At 44.5% G+C, this 25,384-nt stretch overlaps 2 protein-coding genes across 4 annotated transcripts in view; both read left to right on the top strand.

Moving 5' to 3' along the window:
• Positions 1-25,384, top strand: part of AFG2A (AFG2 AAA ATPase homolog A) — a 292,859-nt gene that overhangs the window by 175,320 nt on the left and 92,155 nt on the right. The gene's annotated exons all lie outside the window — the stretch shown is intronic.
• Positions 1-25,384, top strand: part of LOC135983613 (basic proline-rich protein-like) — a 54,031-nt gene that overhangs the window by 23,759 nt on the left and 4,888 nt on the right. The window contains exon 2 of the mRNA XM_065596356.1: positions 1-25,384. This exon is cut by the window's left edge and continues 18,778 nt beyond it; it is cut by the window's right edge and continues 4,888 nt beyond it. Within this exon, the coding sequence (XP_065452428.1) occupies positions 18,188-19,165 (978 nt within the window). The 5' untranslated portion in view covers positions 1-18,187 and the 3' untranslated portion in view covers positions 19,166-25,384.

The following is a 25,384-nucleotide window of genomic DNA, read 5'->3' on the forward strand; positions in this document are numbered from 1 at the left end:
GTTTTCTGTTACAATCTTTATATTCTTTAAATATTGCAGTATTTGGTGAAAAACTCTTACCATCTGAAAGTGATCTGAATTTCAGGCACCTTTCTTCTATGGACAATTTACAGCTACGCTTGTGGGCTGATTTAAGAAAATTGTACATATCCAAATGAGCAGAGACCTTTGTTTTAATACATACTTTTTGGTACAAAATACGCTTAGTGAGAGGAAATATATTTTTCTCAGTTTTCTATCTTGCATCACCAAAAACCTTCAATTTAAATTTCTAAAAATATTTTTAGTTTTCTTTTGAAAAGCCTAGATGCTTTTAAATGTGTGGTTGTGGGGTGTAGGGTACAGGGTAGTAAAAATAGTAAAACTAAAGCTGACACTTACGTTACTGGGCAAATTCTGCATCACTGAGAATGCAGTGAGTCATGCATATTTTTAATTGTTTGTGCAGAAAAGAGCTTCTGCAGTTCTGCCTTTTGCCCACCAGAGGGTGCTGTGGTGATAGGACAGAGCAGCAGCTCCTGGCCAGTTAGGAAGAGAAAGAGCCTGTCTTCTTCACAGCGTCTGTCAGGCCAGGTCAAGAGACAGAGGCTATGGGGAGATAGACAGCATAGAGCTTCTGGGGGCTCAGCCAGTCTCATAAGGGCTAGTGGGGAGGTTAGACTGGGGCAGGGGCTGAATGGGAGTGGATGCGCAGGGCCACAGTGGGGAGAGAGGTGCAGGGCCACGTAGGGAAAGGGAGGTGGTTGAGTGGGGGCACAGAAGCACATGGTGACAGAGGGAGGGGGTGCAGGGCCACGTGGGGTGGGGGAGTGGGTGTCTGAGAGGGGCTGGAGGGACACATGGACGGGGATTCAGGGACACATGGGGACAGGAGTAGGTGTGCCTGACTGAATGGGAGAGGCTGTGGTCAGTCAGTGTCTGCATGGGGGAAGCTCCCTAAGAGTTCCCTCCCCACACCCCACCCCAAAAAAACCCCTTTCCATACTTTTCCCACCCATACCCAACAGCCCTCCAAGTTCACGCCAAGGCTCCTTCCATGTAATTACTTCCTTTTCCCTCAGTTCCTCCGTTACTTCTGACTCCCACAAGCCTTTGCACTGCTTCTGGAGGGTGCGGGAATACGGTTCTGTATTGTAGTTTAAATGAATTATTACTCAGAATTTTGTATTAATATGCCTAATCAGGGGTCTATTTATCAAAAAAACATTTCCTGAATCCTAGTTTGTTACAGACATACTTGCTGACATGTGTTTTGAAATAAATGCCCAGAAATAATTGAATCTGGTGTGATTCTGTCGTGTTACTTTGACAAATATAATATGCAGAATTTTGTAGAATTTGAAAATATAGTGCGCAACGTTTTTAATTTTTTGTTGCAGAATTTTCAATTTTTTGGCACAGAAGTCCCCCAGCAGTATTATGAGAGAAGGCTTATATTAACACTTGTCCAGCATTTCAGCATTTTAAAATGTCAGACTCTTCATTAATGAAATGTAAAGGAATTAATAGTCTAGTTCAGGGATAGGCAGCCTTTCAGAAGTGGTGTGCCAAGTCTTCATTTATTCACTTTCATTTAAGGTTTCGCGTGCCGGTAATACATGTTAACGTTTTTTAGAAGGTCTCTCTCTATTATATAACTAAATTATTGTTGTATGTAAAGTAAACAATGTTTTCAAAATGTTTAAGAAGCTTCCTTTAAAATTAAATTAAAATGCTGATCTTATGCCCGAAGCCTGCTTAGCCCACTTCCAGCCTGGGGTTCTGTTCACCTAGGCCTGCAGCGGGCTGAGTGGGGCGACTCGAGGTCAGGGCAGAGTGCTGGAGGGGATGTGGGGGTGCAGGGCAGAAGGCTGGGAGTGTGTGTGGGGAGGATCAGGGCAGAGGGCTGGGGTGTGTGTGGAGGTGCAGGGCAGAAGGCTGGGTGTGTGGGGTGGGGTTCAGGGCAGAGGGCTGGGGGGGGGTGTGGAGGTGCAAGGCAGAAGGCTGGGGTGCTCGGCTCCTGGGGGTGCTCCCAGCCCCCTGCCCTGAGCGGCTCATGGCAGGGGGCTGGGAGGGATATGTCCTGTTCCACCCCCTTCCCCAAGGCCCGTCCCTACCTCTCTCTGCCTCCTCTACGGAGCAGCGAGCATGCTGCCGCTTGGCTCTGCTCTGCTCTGCTCCATCGCCGGCAGGGAGAGGAGGGAGGAGGAGGGGCCGGAATGCACCACGTTGTGGGAAGAAATGAGGGGGGGAGCGTGGCTGCCGCAGGACCAGGCTTCTGCCTCCTGCCCTTGCAGGGGAGAGCGGTGGGCGGGGGGGGGGGGGGAGGGAGGGCTGAGTGGGGCGGACCCCCCCCCCTCCCCCGCTCTCCCCTGCAGGGGCAGGAGGCAGAAGCTTGGTCCTGTGGCAGCCAAGCTTCCCTCCTCCCCCTTCTTCCCCCAGCGTGGCACTTTCTGGCCCCTCCTCCTCCTCCTCCTCCTCTCAGTGGGCAGGCAGCGTGCCACTCAAAATCGGCTCTCGTGCCGTGTTTGGCACGCATGCCGTAGTTTGCCGACCCCTGGTCTAGTTAGTAGATCAGTAGGTTTGCTGAAATGTAATTTGCATGAGGTTTTTTGTGTTTAAAGTTGGACAACACTAAAGTTCTTAAAGTATATGTCTATATGCCAACTCGACCATAGGATGTGCATGTGTACATGCTCTCTCCATTGGAGATTTTAGCTAGCTGTGTCCACAGGTCCATATCTGCGCATTACACCTCTTTGTGCTCCTGTGCAAAGGCAAATAGGCAGGTATGAATCTGCCGCCACTCCAGTTCCTTTTCAACCTGAGCTCGAGATGGCTCAGAGTGGTCTGCACTGCATTTGTAACTTTTGTTCTTTTAGTTTTACTTATTCTAATTTTAATTTCATTTTATTCGCTTTTATTTGTTTAGTTTCACTTCCTAAGCACACTTGTGCTTTTTGGTGGATTCCCTTCCTCAGACTTATTTTCTGTGGCCAGAAGCTTTTGCCCTCAGCTATTCTATCTCCAGCTTTTTTGCGTGGGTTATGCCAAGGATTTTGGGCTTCAAGCCTTGTCAGATCTGCCAAATTTCTTTCCCCCTTGGCAATGGGCATTGCAGCTGCCTCAGAGAGTCCCATCTGTGTGCAAGATCTGCAGATCTTACAAGCTGAGGGAGGATAGGGGGAAGCTACATCTTAAAAAGTGCATGCTGAGACCTGAGGGGGCCAAATTCATCCCCCTCCCCCCCCATACGTCGGCTCAGCTTCTCAGGTTATGCCAGTGACTTCAACCTTGGCACATAATGACCATGGGGTTGCTTCAGAATTGAAGTATCCTAAGAGAAAGAGACCTCATTCCCTGTAGAGAGACTCCACAAAGAAGGGAAAGTCCCCTTCATGCCCTGGCATGGCTTCTGCAGCCACGGGTACCAATACACAGGTACCCATCAAGAGGTACCAAAGGGTTGTCTAGCAAACACCTCTTGGCTCCAAAGTCTGTACCTAAAGAGTATCTCCCTAGATGCAAGGAGGACTCTAGAGGCGAGGATTCCTCTAAGAAGTCCGTGTTGACCACAGTATCTTCCTCATCTGGGCACAGCCACAAGGACCATTCCAGGCGTACCTCAGCTCACTCCCTGGTACCATCCTTTCATGGCCTACATGCATACAGGGTGCACAGAGTGCACCTCCATCCTGTCTCTGATGCCTTTCCAGGTTCCCTGTGTCTGTTCCTCTGTCCTACATCCTGGTACAGCTCAAACACTGGGGGGGGGGGGAGGAATCAGGGCTGTGCTGTTTAAAGTGATGCCGATAAAAGATTTTTAAATACCATGTTCTTCATCTGAAACAGGTTTTGTAGTAGCAGTCACATTTCTTTTTAAAGAACTGTGAAATAAATATTGACTTGAAGTGAAATAATTGCAATGCTAAACACAATTTGAGGGGATGGCGGAGGAGAATTGGTTTGGTGTACAGGCGAGTCTCATATTACGCTGGGGTTACGTTCCACTATCAGCGCAAAAAGCGAAAATTGCATATAGTCAAAATTACATTGAGTGTAATGGCGGGCGGAATCGCCTGCACTACAGATACAGTTGTTTTTCTTTTTTTCTTTGCCGACCGTGCAAAGCTGAATTCGCGCATGTTAAATGCGCATAAGATGAGACTCCTCTGTATTTAAAAACATCCTGGAAACAGAATTTAGAACTTGTGAAAATGGCAGATTTCCTGCTCCATTGACCAGTGTTTACTTCCCCACAGTATAAATAACCTGGTCTTTGTAGCTTCTTATCTGGCAGGTTTAAGTCAGTAATCTGCATCTGATAGATTTTCAAAAGTACATGCTTTTTAATATAATTTTTTTTTAAATTTCACTAGACTGTAAAATGAACGCTAATCTTCAAGTTTAAGAAAACAGCTTATTAAGATAAGAATCTTAATCCTTTAAACAAAACAACAACAAAAAGCCAGGATAACAGGTTTCTTTAACACAGAAGTCTACGGTATTACAAATATGTTTTTCCTTTTTTCTCTTTCACTGTGACCCTCACTCGTCATACATAGAGCATCATGATGCTCACTTTCCCTGTCAGTATTAGTGGCGGCAGCCAGTCTGACCTGGAAAGAAGCCGACACTCTGGAGGTCTCCTTTCAAACACGGAAGTGTCAGTAATTCACTTCACTCCTTCAGTCAGCTCTGTTTATCTAGGGGACTGAAGTGCCTGTTTCACCTGACTGCATGGTCAGAAAGAAGCCTAAGGCTTGTGTAGCAGTGCCTGCAGCTGATTGGGTTTATGGGTTTTATTTTGGCAAACACTAGGTACCATGTATGTTATTGTCCAGGGAAAACTTTGAGATTTTCTTTTATAGGATAGCATAATTTCTGTTTTAATTTTTTGTTTTTTTAAAGCTCACTTAGTTCTTGTGAAAGGTGCCAGATTGATAGCAATAGAGGCTGGAATCCTCTCTTTAGCCACAGTTGCCACTCTGTCCTAGAAGACTGATCTCCTCTTGGGTTGAGAAGGTTGCTCACTCTCCACTACATACATGTAAGATTTGGAATTGTTATTCATGCTATGCAAACTGTAGTGAGTTATGGTTTGTTTGGGTTATGTGAACTGAACCCCTTGGATTCAGTAAACTGAACCCAGTGGGTTTAGTTTGCATAGGCTGGCAGTGAGCCAAACCCTGCTGATTCACTTACAAGTTCAGATTCTACAAATTCAAACCTCTCATAAACTCCCTCTCCCCTTTTCCTCAAGCTATGGTCCCTCTCTTACCACTAGATTCATGGGGCGGTGGGAGAGGATTTAGGAAGCAGCCCGGTCATGGGATTCTCTGCTCCCTTAGCAAAACCTACACAACTTAAGATGAGGACCAGAGTGGCTGCTCTCTTTCTTACGCCATGGTCACTACCAACCCAAGTCTAGAAAGGCTCTTTGACAAGTGACTGGATGTTTCATTGACACATTATATTAAACTTCACTTCCTGTCGTAGACCGTTTATAATCTGCTTGTGCTTCCTTTACCCCTGAGGTAACTGTGATTTAGTGGTGGATAAAATATCTTCCAGTATAGACTATACTTTGTAAAGTGCTTTAGGAGCCTTCAGAATTAAATGAGGTGACATAAACATGTTGCTGTTTTGTCCTGTAGCCATGTACCTGGATACATGCGTTAACTGCATTAGGCGTTATGGGCTAGAGTGGAGGAATCAGTGTTTCTTGTTTACTGTTGGTTTGGAAAGCACTGCTTGTGATTATACACTCAACTTTTGCTCCTGACTTGACATGTTTATCAGTAAAACCATTCTGTGATTTAACAACAGAATCAACACTCTGTTCCAAATTAGTCATTCTCAGTGAAGCAGCATCTAACTTATAATCAAATGAATCATACTTTGTTTTTCAAAGATCGGGTTGCATGATATATTGTATCTAAAGAAACCTTCAAAGAAGCACCAGTAGCTGCACATTTAGAGGATAATTCTTTTTCCTGATTGTACAATCTTTCTAAAAGAAGGAAAGAGAGATGGTGTTCTGATGAGAGGCAAAGGCCTTTTCACAAAATTTTCTGTTTCTTTTTACATCACTGAAGACTTAGCTGTTGTACATTTTTCTATCACAGTTCTTTCCTTGCTCTTTCCCCTTTTTAGAGGAAGTAACAGGGGAAAAGGCCACCTTAAAAATCCCAAATATTGCTAGAAATTTTAAAATTGCCCATCGAGAGAAAAACAAGAAAAAATCTTGAGAACAAAATAAATACTAAAAACCGATTACAAAGCTTTAGTGGCCATGCCGAATTGAACCCAGAAAATTCTCTCTCGCATGCATACCCATTTCACGTGTGTGTGTGTGTGTGTGTGTGTGTGTGTACACACACACGGCATTAGCAATAGTAACAAAATAGAAAGGGGATGCTACTGTCTCTTGGGAATCCCAGTGAAGTTTTGAACCTCTAGCTGTGTGCCAGTTCCCTAAAGCAGTTACATTTGCTCTTTTGTTTTCAGCAGTAATATTTTTAAACTAAATGCGAATATACTGAAAAAGCTGGATTTAAAATTAAAAAGTTTAAAAAAGATTTGGCTTTTACTTGACAAATGATAAAATTCCTATGATGGAACAAGTTCTCAGAAATACGTGCTGCATACTTTTGCCTGACTCTCCCAAACTCAAGAAGGATTGCATATAACTCAGAATATTCTGAAAAATGGGCACAGTGATGTAACAACTGTGATTGTTAAGGTCACTTTATATACTGTACAGTTGGTATTATATGTGTTAATACTGTTGTAGTACATACAGTATGAAGTTACCAATTATTCATATTCTTTCCCTCCCTTCTGGTGTGCAATTAAAAATATTGTGTCCAGATTTTCAGAGGTGCTTTTTCTGAATGATCAGCATTTCTGAAAACTATGCTATCCAGGTCTATAGACCTCAAATAATTCCAAAAATAGTTATTACCAGGTTTTTACCATTTTTCAGATTAAGGTATCTCTAATAATGTCAAGAGTGTGAGGCTTTTGTTAAAAGACAAAACAAACATACATGGATATTTTTTTCTACCACATTACTTCTTTCTGTTAGTCATATACAAAGAGAGTTTTTATGTTCCAGTATGCTATATGTAGTAGACCACTGACTGCGGTGACACTGAGATTAATCAAAATAATTGTTGTTCTGTCTGAATCAGGTGTACCTGTTCTATCCGTTCACTCTTGAATTTTAACTGTCAAGAAAAGATTTGATGAACTGTCCAATGTTCGATATAGAAATGGCATGAGTGGAAGTGAGACTAGGAGTACTCCTATAAAAACTCATGTAAGAGGACTGTGCCAACACCTTCCTTGGAGGTGTCCATAGATAACTTAGTTTTGTGCTTATTGTTCTAGTATCTCAGGGTTGAGACTTCTTTAATTAACTTCTTCAGTTTCTCAAACTCTTTATTAAGATTTGCATCCCCTGGCCATTGGATGCTTTTGCACAATAGCACTCACAGATTGCTGGTTCGGGCAGCCAGATTAGGTACAGATTTTCCTAAACAGTTCACCTTTCCCAGGAATCTTTGTATCTCTTCCTTGTCTGTTGGGCCAGGCATGTTGGTGGTAGCCTCAACAGTAATTTACCTGTTACATCTTGCTATGTTTATTCCTCTCCCAGGTATGTTCTTTTCATTACATGGAATTTACCTTTTGTTTGTTTAGTTTTAGCCCAGCAGCTCTAGTTGTTTCCAAATCTGCTTGGAGACGCTGGTCATGCTCCTCTACTGGTTTTCCCCAAGATCAAATCATCATCAACATAAACCTTAGTACCCTTTATACCATCAAACAATTATTGTATTTTCTGATGAAACACCTCGGGTGCTGAATAGAACCCGAATGGCAGTCTGAAGAAACATGTTTCTCAAAGGGGGTGTTGAATGTGTACAAACGTGGGCTCTGTTTTTTTAAGGACACCTACCAGAACCCTGCTGATGCATTGAGTGTAGAAAAATGTTTGGTATCTCCCCCAAAATTTCTCACCTTGTGGGTAGTAGAAAATGATGTTTCCTTTGGTATTATATGTATGAATACTACTGTTGTAGTACATACAGTATGAAGTTACCAATTATTCATATTCTTTCTGTAAATAAGTGTAGGGTTCCATCTTTATTTTCCTGTAATGACAAATGACAGCGTACCCACTTGATTGGTGAATCTACTCACTCTATGATTTCCAGAGCAATGACCCTATCCAGCTCCTCTTTTAGCTTCTCCCTTAGGCTGAGGGGACCTTTCCAAGGGACATGAATTGTGGGGTGGTTGGGTGCTTTCTTTTGTATTCTGTTGAAAGCTTCCCTATCCACTGGAAGAAGTCCTCAAGCTCTTCCTCAGTAAATGTTTTGGTACCTTACCCCTCCAATGTCTATACCCTCTTGATGAGACCAAGAGCATGACATGCTTTTAACCCAGTAACGGGTATGCTTTTCCTTGGTGCTATTACAAATTGTATCTTTTCCAATTTATTTACCCATACATTTAGTTCACATACACCTTTAGTGGAGATAGGCTCACTTCTGTAAGCCCCGAGTTTTACTCATATACCCTCCAATATCCGTGGCCTTTATTTTTTTGGCAGCCCATTGGCTTGTGCACAAGTGTCCAACTTAAAATGAATAAAAGTCCAATTTGCTTTCAAGTTGATAGTCCAGTCATCTTCTATTGCAAGGTTATCGATTGCTCTTATGAAGAATTCATCTGAGCTAGTGGTCCTGTCAGCATTCTCCTTGTCCCACATTGTGTATACCCTGTTAGTAGAGAGATACCTATCTCATAGAACTGGAAGGGACCCTGAAAGATCATGGAATCCAGCCCCCTGCCTTCAGTAGCAGGACCAAGTACTGATTTTGCCCCGGATCCCTAAGTGGCCCCCTCAAGGACTGAACTCTCAACCCTGGGTTTTGAGCATTGGCCTGCTAACCACTGAGCTATCCCTCCCCCAAGTGCTTGCCAACTCTTGCAAAGTGATGTAATCCATTTAATTTCTTGTATCTTTTTCTATATGCTGGGCGCTGTCTTGGCTTGTGTCAGTTGCCACAGTTTGTGCAGCTCCTACTTGGACTCCTGCTTGGAGCACCATGTGCCTTTTTGCTTCAGTTCTCTTTTCTAGTAGGATTTTGGATTCTCTATCATGTCCACAGTGTCGGAGCACTGCCCACCCAGCTTCATTCTGGGTGATTTCTATTGCTTGGCAAATTCTAAATGCTTTGTCAAGGGTTAATTCTGGGGTCTTCCAGTAGTCAGTCAGTCAGTCAGTCTCTCTCTCTCTCTCTCTCTCTCTCTCTGATCTTTGTTCCAGGTCCCAGTCATGATCTGGTCTCTTATCAGGGATTCAGTTAGCCCCCCTCTTGCCCCACTCTCCCCCTCCCCCCCAAAAAAACCTGCAAGAGTGAGCTTTTAGTCCTAGATGGATCACAAAATCTGTGGTTTCACCATCTCTTTGTACTCTGAAAACCTCTTTCTCCTGTGTTTCAATTTTGAGTGGAGTGCAGTAATCTTCATATTTCTATAATATAGTTTCATACTTAGCCCCTTCTGCCTTAGTTAATTGAAAACTGTTAAACCCGTAAAGTGCTTCAGAACCAGCTATTGTCTGAAATAAGACTACCTTCTGTCTTCCTTTTTATTGGCACCTGTTGCTTGCAGTTAGAGTAAAGCATTCTTTAAATGTTCTCCAGTTATTTCCCATATTTCCAGAGTGTTTCAACTCCTGGTGGGGGTTTTAACTGCTGTGTTCTACCATTCAGGTTATTTCTTAGTTCCTTTTTACTCCTAATGATATGTGGTGTTCAGTGATCACTAAATGCTTAAGATGCTTGCACGAGATCTATTTTGTTCTGTGTCTGGTTCCTAGTGGCTGTGCATAACTATAACAAGAGCACCACAGCGCCCTGACCAAACTCTCTGTCTGGGGAGCTCAGCCCTTAAAGGCAGAGTCCCCAACATCACAGTGAGTAGCATCGGGATAGCTCAAGGAGGGTTTTGAAAGTGAAGACAAGCAGCTTATGTTTGATCATCTAGGGAAGGAGGAGCCAATGGAAGGATTCAAAGAGGGGGGGTGACATAGTCAAAGCAATGGCTAGGAAAATTCTTTGCAGCAGAACTCTGAATGAATTTGTGGAGAACAAGATTGCATTTGTCAAGGAAGAGAAAAGGATGTTGCAGTAATCAAGAAGTGAGGTGGTGAGAGTTTTAGCTGTATGGATAAATAGGAAAGGCCATATCTTAGATACTTTATGCAAAAAGAATCTGCAAGATTTAGCCATATTTTGGATCTGAGGACTGAGGTCTGAGTTGAAGATATCACCCAGGTTATGGGCCTGCATGACAGACAGGACAGTGTTGTCCTTAGTTATTAATAAAGAAGGTTGTGGGGATAGTTTTGGGGGAATATTATGCGCTCTGTTTTAGCCATAGTGAGCTTGAGGTGACAGCTAGACATCCACAAAGAGGTGTCAGAGAGAGAGTCTGAGATTGTAGTTCAGAGTGAGACACATCTAGAGTAGAGAGAGTCAGCAGCATAAAGATGGTATTTGAATTTTTGTTAGCAAATAAGATTATCCAGAGATAAGATGTAGAGGGAGAAAAGAAGGGGAACCAAGGACAGAGTCCTGTGGAATCCCCACAGAAAGTTAGAGGGGGAATGAGGAGGATCCTCCAGAGGACACACTGAAGGAGCAATGAAAGTGGTAGGAGGAGACCCAGGAGAGGACAGAGCCACAGAAGCCAAGAATGGGCAAGATTTCAAGAAGAGTCTCATTGACTGAATTGAAAGTATGTTACAGGTCAAGGAGGGTGAGGGTTGAATACTGGTTCTGAGCTTTGGCTAGAAAGAGGTCATTAGAGACTTTGGTGAGAGCCGTTTAAAAGGCGTGCAAGGGATAGAAGCTTAGATGGAGAGGAACTCCAGCCACTGATTGTAGACGTTGCATACAGTGAGCTTAGAGATAGTGCGGTAGTTGGAGAGGCAGGTAGGGCAGAGGGTAGGTTTTTTAAGATGGGAGAGACTGAAGCACACTTGTATTGTGGAGGAAAAGAACCAGAGGGGAGTGAGAGGAAGGAGAAGAGTCAGGGAGGGGATGAGAGTGGGTATGAAAGATGTGAAGAGATGGGATCGGGTCACCGGAGCAAATGGTGGGGTTAGAGAATAAGAGTAAGCAGTCTGTGACTGAGAGAAGGAGTTGGGAGTTGCAGCAGGGGGAAGGGAAGGCGAGCAGAGGGGAGGGAGAAGGTCACAGCCTATTTTGTCAGTTTTCTCTTGGAATGTATTGGCAAGATCCTGTGCAGAGAGAGAAGTGGAGGAAGGGAGGGTTTCAGAAGGGAGTCAAAGATGGCAAAAAGCCAGCTGGTGAATGCAGGTGTGGGATTCAATTAAAGTTGGAGCAGTAGAGCTGTTTATCCAGAAATATGGCAGAACTGAAGGAGGAGAGAACAGATTTCAAGTAGAGGAAGTCAGCCTGCTCATGGGATTTCTGCCAGAGATGCTCCACAGTGCAGGAGCGAGGAAGCAGATGTTTGTCCAGTTGGGAACATTCAGGTTGTGTGCCAGAAGCTTGGTTATCAGTTTGTCAGTGAATATAGCTGAAGTGTGTTGATTCATTGTTTAAAAATTTGTTGCTCTGAAAAAAATCCAAGCATGTCGTCTTATTAAAACATACTCTTGTCCTAACACGCTGTATACTGGCAGCATGAAGTGTGGCTGTTCCTATGCTGTCTGGAATTTGGACAGCTGTTGGCTTTAATCTCTCTAGTAAAGGTAACAATAACAAGATGTCATGAGGTTTTTTTTTTTTTTTGTATAAATTATAGACTTTGGTTTATAAGGAATTTAGGATTGCAAACTAGTTTCTATCAGCTTTTCCCAACCAACCTTTTAAATCACATTTGATAATGAACAGAAAGGATTTACCTTCAAAACAAAACAGAACCAAGTACCCTGAGAGAGGTATTTTAAGAATTCACAGTAAAAGATTATACTGAAACATCAACACACAGAGATAAAGTCACATTCTCTTCTCAGAAGATCTCAGTGACATAAACCAAGTAAAAAGAGGGAATACAGAGTTAGGAATGATGCACTGTCCCTCGCTCTCCTAACAAACAACCTCCCCCCCAACTCTTTAATATAGTAGGTAACTTACATTAAAGTACAACAAAGTCCTAGTTTTCACGGGCTTTAGGTTGCAGTCTATTCTTTGGCATATCAGTGCGTTATGAAAGGGATTAAAGATTAAGTTCCATCCAAAATTGTGGATGGAAATCCTTGCTTTTATTAGTTGCAGTAAAACTTTGAGGTTGAATCAAAATATTTTGTTTTGTATTGCACTTTTATTTTTAATAACTCTTCAAAGAACTTTTTATTTCTTTGGTGATGTGCACGAGTCACTTAGGTATATCTACTTTCATGAAAAAGATACTTCAATATGTGTTTACATTATATACAATTCATACAGTAAATGTCAATGACTGCTTCAGAATTCTTGGGAGCAGTAAATACTTTAAAACAAGAACAAAATAAGGATTCTTAAAGGAAACAGTAAAATCTCCTAAATTTGTAAAACTGCTTTGGAGCCCAATTAAACCAAGACTAGCACATACTGTGGAGATGCAGAAGATACTTGTGTTTCTTGGAGAGGGATTTGGTGCTTTAGATAGCTTCATTTTCTACATGGAAACTGTATTCTTGAGAAAATGATGCTCAGGGCATCCCCTATCAGTCAGGAATCAATCAGCTGTCGTAGAACTTTAAAGAGGTCATGGCCAGAAGTGTTACTGTTATGCTCTTTCTTTGCCTCTTAAGATCACTCAGTGAGTCCTGTCTGTAGCAGACATTTCCTTCTATTTCTCTGGCATTGATAGGATGGCAAAAGCAGATGATTGAGACTCACCATCACTGACTATGAAATGGAGCTACCATTTAGCAATGAGTAATAACAGACATGGACAGTATTTGACATTGGTGGTGTCTGAGATACCTTGGTTATTTCCTATTCTAAATAAGGGGGAAAGCTGCTTGCTCTATTATCATTGATGTGGTAAGAGTGGGTACAAGTTGACTTTCGAATGGACATTTTATTATATAACCAAAATATTTAACCAGCTACTCATATTGTTAAACCACTCACCGAGTCTTGCTGTTCTCCATCAAGGCTCCAACACAGAGCTGGAGTGACTTCTACTTAGGGTATGTTTACACTACGGGATTACTCCGAATTTACAGAATTCAATTTTGGGCAACCGATTGTATAAAGTTGAGTGCATGCGGCCACACTAAGCACATTAATTCGGCGGTGTGCGTCCATGTACCAAGGCTAGCGTCGACTTCCGGAGCGTTGCACTGTGGCTAGCTATCCCATAGTTCCCACAGTCTTCCTCGCACATTAGAATTCTGGGTTGAGATCCCAATGCCTGATGGGGCAAAAAACATTGTCGCGGGTGGTTCTGGGTATGTCCTGCCCCTCACTCCGTGAAAGCAACGGCAGACGACAGTTTTGGCCTTTTTTCCTGGGTGAACTATGCAGACGCCATATCGCGGCAAGCATGGAGCCCGCTCACCTCAAGACAGCAGTCATGAATATTGTAAACACCTCGAGCATTATTATGCAGTTTATGCTGAACAAGGACCTGAAAAACCAGGCGAGGAGGCGGTTGCTATGGCAGCGCGGCGACGAGAGTGATGAGGACACGGACACAGAATTTTCTCAAACCGTGGGCCCCGGCGCTTTGGAGATCATGTTGTTAATGGAGCAGGTTCTAGCCGTGGAACGCTGATTCTGGGCCCGGGAAACAAGCACAGACTGGTGGGACCGCATAGTGTTGCAGATGTGGGACGATTCCCAGTGGCTGCGAAACTTTCGCATGCGTAAGGGCACTTTCATGGAACTTTGTGACTTGCTTTCCCCTGCCCTGAAGCGCCAGAATACCAAGATGAGAGCAGCCCTCACAGTTGAGAAGCTAGTGGCGATAGCCCTGTGGAAGCTTGCAACGCCACACAGCTACTGGTCAGTCGGGAATCAATTTGGAGTGGGTAAATCTACTGTGAGGGCTGCTGTGATGCAAGTAGCCAAAGCAATCGCTGAGCTGCTGCTACCAAAGGTAGTGACTCTGGGAAATGTGCAGGTCATAGTGGATGGCTTTGCTACAATGGGATTCCCTAACTGTGGTGGGGCGATAGATGGAACCCATATCCCTATCTTGGCACCGGAGCACCAGGGCAGCCAGTACATAAACCACAAGGGGTACTTTTCAATGGTGCTGCAAGTACTTGTGGATCACAAGGGACATTTCACCAACATCAACGTGGGCTGGCCGGGAAGGGTTCAGGAACACTCGCTCGCGTCTTCAGGAACGCTAATCTGTTTAAACGGCTGCAGCAAGGGACTTACTTCCCAGACCAGAAAATAACTGTTGGGGATGTTGAGATGCCTATAGTTATCCTTGGGGACTCAGCCTACCCCTTAATGCCATGGCTCATGAAGCCGTACACAGGCAGCCTGGACAGGAGTCAGGAGCTGTTCAGCTACAGGCTGAGCAAGTGCAGAATGGTGGTACAATGTGCATTTGGCCGTTTAAAAGGTCGCTGGCGATCGTTACTGACTCGCTCAGACCTCAGCCAAACCAATATCCCCATTGTTACTGCTGCTTGCTGTGTGCTCCACAATCTCTGTGAGAGTAAGGGGGAGACCTTTATGGCGGGGTGGGAGGTTGAGGCAAATCGCCTGGCCGCTGATTACGTGCAGCCAGACACCAGGGCGATTAGAAGAGCACACCAGGAAGCACTGCACATCAGAGAAGCTTTAAAAACCAGTTTCATGACTGGCCAGGCTACGGTGTGAAAGTTCTGTTTGTTTCTCCTTGATGAAAACCTGCCCCCTTGATTGACTCATTCCCTGTAAGTAACCCACCCACCCCCCTTCGATCACAGCTTGCTTTCAAAGGAAATAAAGTCACTATCATTTAAAAATCATGTATTCTTTATTAATTGATTATACTATAGTACTCGGAGAAGGGAGGCTTGAAAAATTTGCAGCTGCGGGAGTGGGGGAAAAAAGGGAGAGAAGTATTTAAAAAGATAAATTTTACAGAACAATGCTTATACTCTTTCATGGTGAACAACACTATTCACATTACATAGCACATGTGATTTTGGTACAAGGTCGCATTTTGCATCTTAATATTGAGTGCCTGTGGCTTTGGTATTAGAGATCACAGACACAGGTCTGGGCAACAGAATTCGGCTTGCATGCGGCCATGGTAAGCCATTGTCTTTCGGCTTCTGCAACCTTCATAAAAGCAGCGCCCTCCTTTCCCACATACCAAGCAAAGCTCGTTGAATGCTGCGGTTTTCCTATTAACGTGCAGCAGCAGAAACCAAACTAACCCCCCCCATCTAATTCTCTGGGATGATCGCTTTACCCCTCCCCCCACCACGTGGCTGGTATGAGGGAAGATCCCTGCTAGCCAAACGCGAAAAGCTCAGCGCCAATGTGCCCCCGCCCCCACCCCCGCTTGGCTAACTGCAGGGAAGGGTTTCTTTTCAGCCACAGGCAAACAGCCCAGTAGGAACTGCCACCTCTGTCCCCTTAATTAAATTCCCGTATTTCAACCAGGTCACCATGAACGATATCACTCTCCTGAGGATAACACAGCGAGATAAAGAACGCGTGTTGCTTCAATGGCAGCAAACACCGGGACCATATGCTGCCAGGCTTTGTCAGGCAATGATACCAGATTACTTGCTACTAGCATGGCGTGGTCAAGTGTCCTACCATGGAGGACGGAATAAGGCTGCACTGCCCAGAAACCTTCTGCAAAGGCTTTTGGAATACCTCCAGGAGAGCTTCCTGGAGATGTCTCTGGAGGATTTCCGCTCCATCCCCAGACTCATTAACAGACTTTTCCAGTAGCTGTACTGGCCGCGAATGTATCCCAAGTCCGCAGCGCAAATTAATCAATAAAAAACGCTTGCTTTTAAACTATGTTTTATATTTACAAAGGTACACTCACCAGAGGTCCCTTCCATGGCTTCATGGTCTGGGATACTGCCTTAGGAGGTTTGGGAGGGTACTTCAGTCAGGCTGAGAAAAAGATCCTGGCTGTTGGGGAGAACGGAGTGCTGTGTGCTCTCCGCAAGCTCGTCCTCATCCTTCTCCTCCTCCTCCTCATTTTCCCCGTAGGCAGAATCCTCAGGCATGGCTGAGATTACCCCCTCCTCGGAATCCACCGTCAGGGTGGGGTAGTGGTGGCAGCCCCCCCTAGAATTGCATGCAGCTCAGCGTAGAAGTGGCATGTCTGCGGCTCTGACCCGGACCTTCCGTTTGCTTCTTTGGTTTTCTGGTATGCTTGTCTGAGCTCCTCTTTCACGCGGCACTGTAGTGAGTCCCTATTGGGGCCTCTCTCCATCATGCCCTTGGAGATTTTTTCAAAAGTTTTGGCATTTCGTCTTTTGGAATGTAGTTCTGCTAGCACTGAATCTTCTCCCCATATAGTGATCAGATCCAGTACCTCCCGTACGGTCCATGCTGGTGCTCTTTTTCGGTTCTCGGACTGCATGGTTACCTGTGCTGATGAGCTATGTATGGTCACCTGTGCTCTGCACGCTGGGCAAACAGGAAATGAAATTCAAAAGTTTGCGTGGCTTTTCCTGTCTACCTGGCCAGTGCATCCGAGTTCAGATTACCGTCCAGAGAGGTCACAATGGTGCACTGTGGGATAGCTCCCGGAGGCCAATACCATCTAATTTCGTCCACACTAACCCTAATTCGAACTGGCAATGTCGATTTCAGCGCTACTTCCCTCATCGGAGAGGAGTACAGAAATCGATTTTAAGAGCCCTTTATCTCGAAGTAAATGGCTTCGTTGTGTGGACGGGTGCAGGGTTAATTCGATTTAACGCTGCTAAATTCAACCTAAACTCATAGTTTAGACCAGGCCTTAGTTTGTGGCAGTGGCTTAGGAGTGTATAGGAACACAAAAATTGGCTTTGTGTGGTGGTGGAAGATGAGAACACCAAGGCAACACGTGTGGAACCAGGAGCCAGAAACTGTTGATTACTGATCCCAGTTTTACCACTGACTTTCTACAAGGCTTTCGGCAAATCATTGAGACACACTGTTCCTCAGTTTCCCCATTTGTAAAATTGGGATACTGCCTGTATTGCAATGGTGTTATATAGATTAACTACTGAAGCTAATATTCATAAAAGGCTTTGGAGATGCAGAGTGCTGTGTTAATAGTATAACTATTATCATCAATCTGATTATGATTGGCCTTATTTCTCACTATCCGTTATAAATGTTTTTAGACACGTGATGGCCTTCAGCTGAGAGCAACGGGATTACAACAGGTACCACAGGAAAAAAAGGAGCATTGATTTTGTTCCATTTGTTCATAGACCTGACTGCAAAACTTACACCTTCTAATTATGTTTCACTTGCTGGATAGCTTGCCTGACAGGAAAGTCTACTTCACAAGGGCAGTTTGAAGCTAGCAGACTCCATCTGCAAGTCATCTTCACTCCTAGGGCTTTGAAACAATGATCCATTTAATAGCTGGGTTATGGGATAGGATGGGACAGAGGAGGATATCACGTGGAGTATTAAAGCAGTCTTTAACCAGTTTATAAAGAAACAAACTCATGCAGGCCTGCCGATGCGGGGCGGGGCAAAGAGGCCAATTGCCCAGGGGTCTGGGCGATTTAAAAGGACCCAGACGCCTCCGGCTCCGCCCAGGCCATGGCCCCACTCCACTCCTTCCCCAAGGCGCCACCCCCGCCCAGCTTCTTCCCACCCTCGCTCTGCCCCTCCTTCCCACCCCTGCTCTGTCCCTTCCCCACCCAGTTCTGCCCCCACCCCCAGCACACTGCTCCCTCACTCCTCCTCTTCCCTCTGCACCTGCAGATGCCGCAAAATAGCTGATCCGCGGGATGCGCTGGGAGGGAGGGGGTGGCGGTAATCTGCGGGGGCCCACTGGTGGGCAGAACACGCTGGGGGGGAGGGAGAGGTGCTGATGGGGGGGCTGCCAGCACCATTTTTTTTCACTCCCTGGAGCACCCACAGAGTTGGACTTAGGCACTTCAGAATCTGTGTCTTATTGAAAGTCAGTGAGATTTAGGCCCTTTGGCAATGGGACTTAAGCAGGGCCGGCTCCAGGCACCAGCCCACCAAGCATGTGCTTGGGGCGGCGCCTGGAGAGGGGCGGCGCGGCGGGGCGCTCCGGGCCGAGAGCGGGGCCGCGACTGGGCTCGCCGCCCTCCCTGCGGCGCTCTGGCCACCGGGGGCTCTCTACCCTCCCCCCGGCACTCTGGCCGCCGGGGAGAGCCCCAGCCAGGCTTGCCGCCCTCCCCCCAGTGCTCCGGCCAGTTGGGGAGAGCGGAGAGCCGCGGCGGGCTCGCCGCCCTCCCCCCAGCACTCTGGCCGCTGGGGAAAGCGGAGAGCCCCAGCCGGGCTCTCCGCCCTCCTCCCGGCACTCTGGCTGCCGGGGGCTCTCTGCCCTCCTCCCGGCACTCTGGCCACCGGGTGGAGCGGAGAGCCCCAGCCGGGCTCTTGGCCCTCCTCCCGGCGCTCTGGCCGCCGGGGCTCTCCGCCCTCCTCCTGGCGCTCTGGCCGCCGGGGCTCTCCGCCGGGGAGAGTGGAGAGCCCGGCCGGGCTCGCCGCCCTCCCCCCGGCGCTCTCGCCACCGGGGAGAGCGGAAAGCCCCGGCCGGGCTCTTGGCCCTCCTCCTGGCGCTCTGGCCGCCGGGGCTCTCTGCCGGGGAGAGCGGAGAGCCCGGCCGGGCTCGCCGCCCTCCTCCCAGCACTCTGGCCGCCGGGGCTCTCCGCCGGGGAGAGCGGAGAGCCCGGCTGGGCTCGCCGCCCTCCCCCCGGCGCTCTGGCCGCTGGGGAGAGCAGAGAACCCCGGCCGGGCTCTCCGCCCTGCTCCTGGCGCTCTGGAGGCTTGCCGCCCTCCCCCGGGTGCTCTGGCCGGTCGGGAAGAGCGGAGAGCCGCGGCGGGCTCGCCACCCTCCCCTCAGCACTCAGGCCGCCGGGGATTGCGGGCCCGCGGCCGGGCTCGGCGCCCTCCCCTACTACGCTGGCGGAGGGGTGTGTGTGGCTTTTTTGCCTAGGGCGGCAAAAAAGCCAGAGCTGGCCCTGGACTTAAGTTCCTAAATCACTTACGTGCTTTTGAAAATGTGACTCCTAATCTATTTGTGCCTTCCTGAGCTGTGCAGAGGGATGATTGTTGTCCATCCCTGCAAAGTGCCTTGAGGTGCTGTGGTATTAACTTAGATTCAGAAGACACATGACCTTTCTGTGCTAGACCTGGTGCCAAGTTTGTTCTTCTGAGACAGTACTCCAGAGAGGAGAGTGCAGGCTTTTTACAATGCCCTTGACTGTGCTTCCTGGCTGTCATGTTAATATTTTTTGCATTCCTTGAGGTCAGAATTCCATTTTCTGTGACTGCTGACATATGTAATATTTCCCAGATATGACAATCAAAGAAGTTCAATTTCAATTAAACAAAAGTAGTATTTATTATCTACTAACAGAATTGAAAGAAAATAAGTTAAAACTTAGGGCTAGTCTACACTGGCGCTGGGACACTGTTTACACTGGTGCTTTACAGCGCTGCAACTTGCTGCACTCAGGGGGGTGTTTTTTCACCCCCCTGAGCCAGAAAGTTGCAGCGCTGTTATTTGCCAGTGTAAACAAGCCCTTATATACATTAACTTGCATACTACCCAGAGACAGTGGAAGCTAGACTGATTTGATTAATTCAGGTTAGATTCACAAAGCCTAATTCATTCACGCCTGGGATAAGGAGATGTAATTCTATTAAAGTTAATGGATTTACATCCACTTATACTAACTCTGAATTTGACCAATAGAAGTTGCAGATGAAAATGACTTGGTAGGTCATCTCCCTGCCAGTGCAGAACTGCTCTCTGTAGTTACAGCAGATTGAAATATTACCTCGTTTGCACTAATGCAGAAATTTTCCTGGCTTCTGATAGCCGTCAGAGATTTAGCCTGTTTGGAATTGGCACCTCTTCAGAGAAATTGCATGTAGCAGGTACGGATAATTGTTCTAGGTCACACCTTGCTCCAAGCAAATCTCTATTAACAACATGTAATTTACAGTTTCATACTAGTGTCCTTCTTTTGCTCTGGAATGAAATATATTTTTGGATGAGATATTGATAGAGAAATACAAACACATAGAAAATCATAAATGCAAACGGGTAAAATACTAGGCAGGTGGACTATAATGTCTGTACAAGCACAGTTATCATGTAGTGAAAATTAACTCTCCAATGGTAAAAGTGACTAGCTTTCCATTTATAATCCTCGCTTTCCCCACTAGCACCCTCTAAGTTTATAAAAACTCAACCAATTCAGTTGGCATTTCTCATATGCTTCCCTTTGCCAGAAAATTATTTTAACTTTTTTTTGGAGGGGAGCAGGGAGGGTTGGGGGTTGGAGGGAGTTTGTGGAACTGATGGTGTATGTGAGATATGATATCATTTAAATTGTTCTTATTTTGGGGAGGCCTGGAATCGTCAAATACACTTTCTTTTACTGAGCTCAATGAGTAGGAGAGGAATAAAATCCTACTGGATTCTATTCCCTACATTGTGGCACCTTAGAGACTAACAAATTTATTAGAGCATAAGCTTTCGTGGACTGCATCCGAAGAAGTGGGCTGTAGTCCACGAAAGCTTATGCTCTAATAAATTTGTTAGTCTCTAAGGTGCCACAAGTACTCCTGTTCTTCTTTTTGCGGATACAGACTAACACGGCTGCTACTCTGAAACATTCCCTACATTGTGTATTCTTTTTCACCTGTGACTTGTATGGCACATTTATTCAATAATATCAAAGTGCTCTACAGACATATATCCTCCCTTACAGATTGGAAAGCTGTGACGCATGCAGTTTAGGTGAGATTGCCACAAGTCATGCAGCAAGTTAGAAACAGAGCTGGTATTAGAACCTATTCTCCTGACTCTTTTCTCATACCTAGTCCACTAGACCACAGTGCTTCCTGAGCAAGTCACTTTTACCTCTGTTTCTTTTTCCCAGACAATACTACTAATTTACCTACTGCACAGGAGGGTATTTAGAGGAATTTGACTTAATTTCCAGGCACAAACAGTTTAGAATGTAAATTAATCATCAGATTTTCATGAACACAAATTGTCTCTACTTCACATTGTGTTAATCAAGAGAGATCTAAATCCCCAATGTAATCCAAGACAAATGACTATAGCTTTGGTCTAAGGTACCGGAAGAAGACTTTTAATCTACCTAGACAGTAGAGAGAGAAAGAGACTGAGCACATGATTGCCAACAGTTGCCTGTGGAATTACACACCCAGTTCTTTCATTTCACTTATCCAGTTCGAAGTTAGACAACAGTACTCAATACAAAATTGAACAGCAGTACAAAGCTCTCTGTAAAATAAATAAATATATATAAATATGTGTGTGTGTGTATATATAAATATATATATACATGTAGTACAATACAAATTCCTAAATAAGCAATAGATTATAGACCAAACAGTAATACTTCAATATATTCATAGCCAAAAATATTTGCTAAACTGGAGTTAAGATTGGAAAAAAATTATCCATAATTTAAAGGTTAAAAACCATAATAAATACTGTACTTAGAAAGAGAGCCAGAAAATTCGATGCTAAGGCTATATTTAAAAACACTCCTAAACATTGGAAACTATACAGCAAACAACCTTAACTCTGCCTGCTATTCCTGCCACCATGTGCATCCTCTTATCTCCCTAAAATGCTCCCACTTGCCTCAACGGATGGGGAAACTTGATGGGGCTGGGGCAAAAGGGGGCAGTCCCAGCAGTTTGGGAGGGAGGCACTCACTGAGAGACACCAGGTAGCTCCTCCCCCACCCATTGGAGTCTCTGGTACCCATTGGTCAGCTGGGGGAGAGAAGGGGGGCTGATTGGCTAGCATTCCCAGCTCTCAGGATTTAACTTGGAACAGGGGCAACATGGAGCCTCTCTTGACTCCATTCCAGCAGCCCCCACCCTATCCACCTTGAACCAGCAATGGGAATCTGGCCTGACAGGAGTTATGGGTTGTATGGCAAGAGCCCTGTAACCCCTGCACTGGAGCCGATTAAATGCCTGGTATAGGAGAGTATGGGTGATGGGTGGGTAGCGCCTCTCCCCTATGTTAAAGTTTAATACAAGTCGTGGCCTGCCACTTAAAATCCATCCATGTGTCTGACCTCATTTCACAGCTGTGTCTGCATCAGTCTTCCCATTTCCCTCTTGTAAAGCACCACAGCTTGACATTGTCCATAGCTATGGAAGCCTGTTCTCTCCAGTTTTCCTATTGTTTCATATGCTGCTGACAAATGGCCCACTTCTCTGCTTCTAGACCTGTGCTAGTATCTGTCATGGCTTCTCCTGATTCTGCTTCACCATTGGAGCAATGAGTCAAGAGTGGCTAGCAAGGGAGGTGGACCATTTTGAAGCCACACTAGGGATTAAAGAAGGTTTCAGCGTGGGCAGATGGGATGAGGTGAAACAGAGTTGCTCCAGACCAATGTCCTGAATCACTCTACCAACCATCTGCAAGAAACCTTTCCTTCCCTTTTCCCAAAGATCTAAAATTCTTAGAAAATAGTTAATTTCCAGGCGTATAGTCTCCATTCATCACATTCATTTTAGAGTAACTTTGCTTGTTGGATAGGCTTTATTCTTGTTGTAATCATCTAATTATATCATTTTATGTTATTTTTTAAGTTAAAAAATAATGAAACCATATTTTTTTTCTCTTTGGAATATAGTAGGATCCAAAATGTTGAAAAATAAATAGTATTTTTCACTAATATTCAAGAAAATTTTTAAAAATGCATTTTACTAAGTTAGGCCTGATTCACCTGTGCACTTTACTCCAGTTTTACAAGCTACTGAACCATGTCTGTTATATCAGGCAATGATGGAGAATACATATGCCTCCTTACTGATAAGATTTGATACTTTGTAGGTTTTATTTTTGAACGCTAGTTTCTCTTTTTTCCCCCACAAAAATTAGTGCCTAAAGTTAGGATCCTAAATCATTATTTTGGTCCCAGTTCAGCAAGACACTTAAAAATATGCTCAACTATAAGCATGGGAGTAGTCCATTGATTTTAATGACTTCTTACATACTTAAATTTAGCTGAATCAAATGATGTAAATAAATGGCTTGGTTGTAAACGATGAGGACCCAGCAGCTCACATTAATTTCAATGATAGCTACAGGGTTCTCAGTTTTTGTTTTTTAAAATCAGAACGCTTATTTAGGAGCTTAATTGTAGTCATGTACTTCTGCATATCTTGTGCATTATTATGAAACCAAAGCAGTTGAAAAATAAAAAGTAGATCTTTTTTCTGAGCATCTTCTTGTTTGGTAAATAAACTGAAGAATCTCCTGTAGAGCTCAGAGATTAAATTGTTAAAATAAAAAAATGAGTGCCGAGGGTATATATTTAAGGGTTGTTAATTGTATTTACAAAGTAGAACTTGTTCTCTGTCCTTTGTAATCGGCATAATATTTAAAGCAGAGCCAAATGGTTTGCCAAACCTCTATGGCTTCCAGGCACCTTAGGATGACTGTTCTCTCTGTTTTTTTTTTATATATATATATGAAAGAGAAGGTTACAGAGGCTCTCCATAGTGTATAAAAAAGAAGCAACTGAAAAAGAGTTCAGTTACTTCAGAGACTGAAAACAGATGTTTTAACAGGCCCAGAGGTGGGTGGGTGTGTGTGCGCGTGGGTGTGTGTGCGCGTGCATTGCATATATCTTACCAGAGATATTTCAGTTGATACACAGTGCCCTCCTAGCTGCAGCCATGTTTTGTACAATGACATGGAAGGACAGCATTTCTCTGATCACTTGAAAGTATTCCTAATGTCAGTAATGCAGTACAAATCCAGTTTTCAAAGGGTTTTGAAGACATCTGAGAGGATTTGGCAAGCAAGGAAGCACATACGAGATGTGTATTGAAGATTAGTTGTGTCTCCAAACAGTGGCTCATTGGAGCTGGATATTATTATGATTTGTACTGCAAAGAAGACTAGGGGCCCCCAATTAGGGATTAGGGTCCTATTTTTCTAGGTGCTGAACAAACACAGAATGTAGAGAGAGTCCCTGCCCTGAAGTATCTAAGGATGAGGCAAGGGGACAACAGGTGGATACAACAAACAGAAGGGGAGCACCAGGTAACAATGAGATGATTAATGGACAGCATTCTGGGATAAGGACTGTACAAAACTGTTTTTTTTTTTTTATGGGTCTCTTCCCAGTAATTCTAGATCTTGGATAATTTTCAGAAAATACCTGTATCTGATCATATTTCCCTTTTGGCATATGGTAGAGACATGTTCAATCCACATTCCTTTTGCTGTGGGGATATATTGTAGTATATCTCTCTGCAAATTTTTTGTCTCCCCTTTTTGGTTTTTTTGTTGTTGTTTTTTTAACCCCACCTACCCAATATTTTCTAGCCAGAACCTTTTAAAGATGATTCTTTAATAAGATCACTTTAAAAATCTTTGTTATGGACACAGATTTAATATATAGGAGTGATTCTCATTTTCTATTGTATATTGCTTCTGTCTACCAGGGTTTCTACCAATCAGCTGGAGAAGACATTTTTGGGTCTTTTCTCTTGGGGAATTTATAAACTGTTGTTCTAGTGGCTGGAGGGGTCTGACTTAAAGGTACCTAATGCTGCATTTCTACTAGACTCCAAATTCTTGTTGAGGGCAAGTGGAGTTTTGGTAGTTCAAGGAATACGAAATTGGACCCCAAGAGTGAGTTAGATTAGGATGGCTTGTAATGACGAAGGGCCTGGTTCTGATTATATTGATATCAATTTGACACCTGTGTGACTGATGGAGTTGCTCACTTACTCTGATATAAGTGAGACCAGAATCAGGCCTTGATCTTTAAATACTTGAAGTCTGATGGTTTTAGTCATTTGTAATTATTTTAATGACTTCATATAGTCTTTTCAATGTGCTATTCAATATATGCTTATGTGTGAACACAACACACAAGATATTGTATACATCTTACCAGACCTATTTAACACTTACTAAAAAATCAAATTCTTCTAATGCTGTCTTGTCCCAAGTTCTTATCCAGTTGTTTTCCTTTAAAGTTTGTCATGTTGTTATCTTTTGATCAGTCCATGTCATTGCTTCAGGAGGAAGCTCTTAGTATTCTAAGCCAATTGACAAATAAGACATGCCAGTGCTGTTAACAGAAAAGGGGTTGGGCCTCACATAGCCAGTGGTGCATGAGTATACGTGTAACTGGAAACATTTGTTTTCCCTCTGTTTGTGAAATTGGGGAAGG

This window comes from Chrysemys picta, chromosome 5 (assembly GCF_011386835.1).
Source record: "Chrysemys picta bellii isolate R12L10 chromosome 5, ASM1138683v2, whole genome shotgun sequence".
Taxonomy (NCBI): domain Eukaryota; kingdom Metazoa; phylum Chordata; order Testudines; family Emydidae; genus Chrysemys; species Chrysemys picta.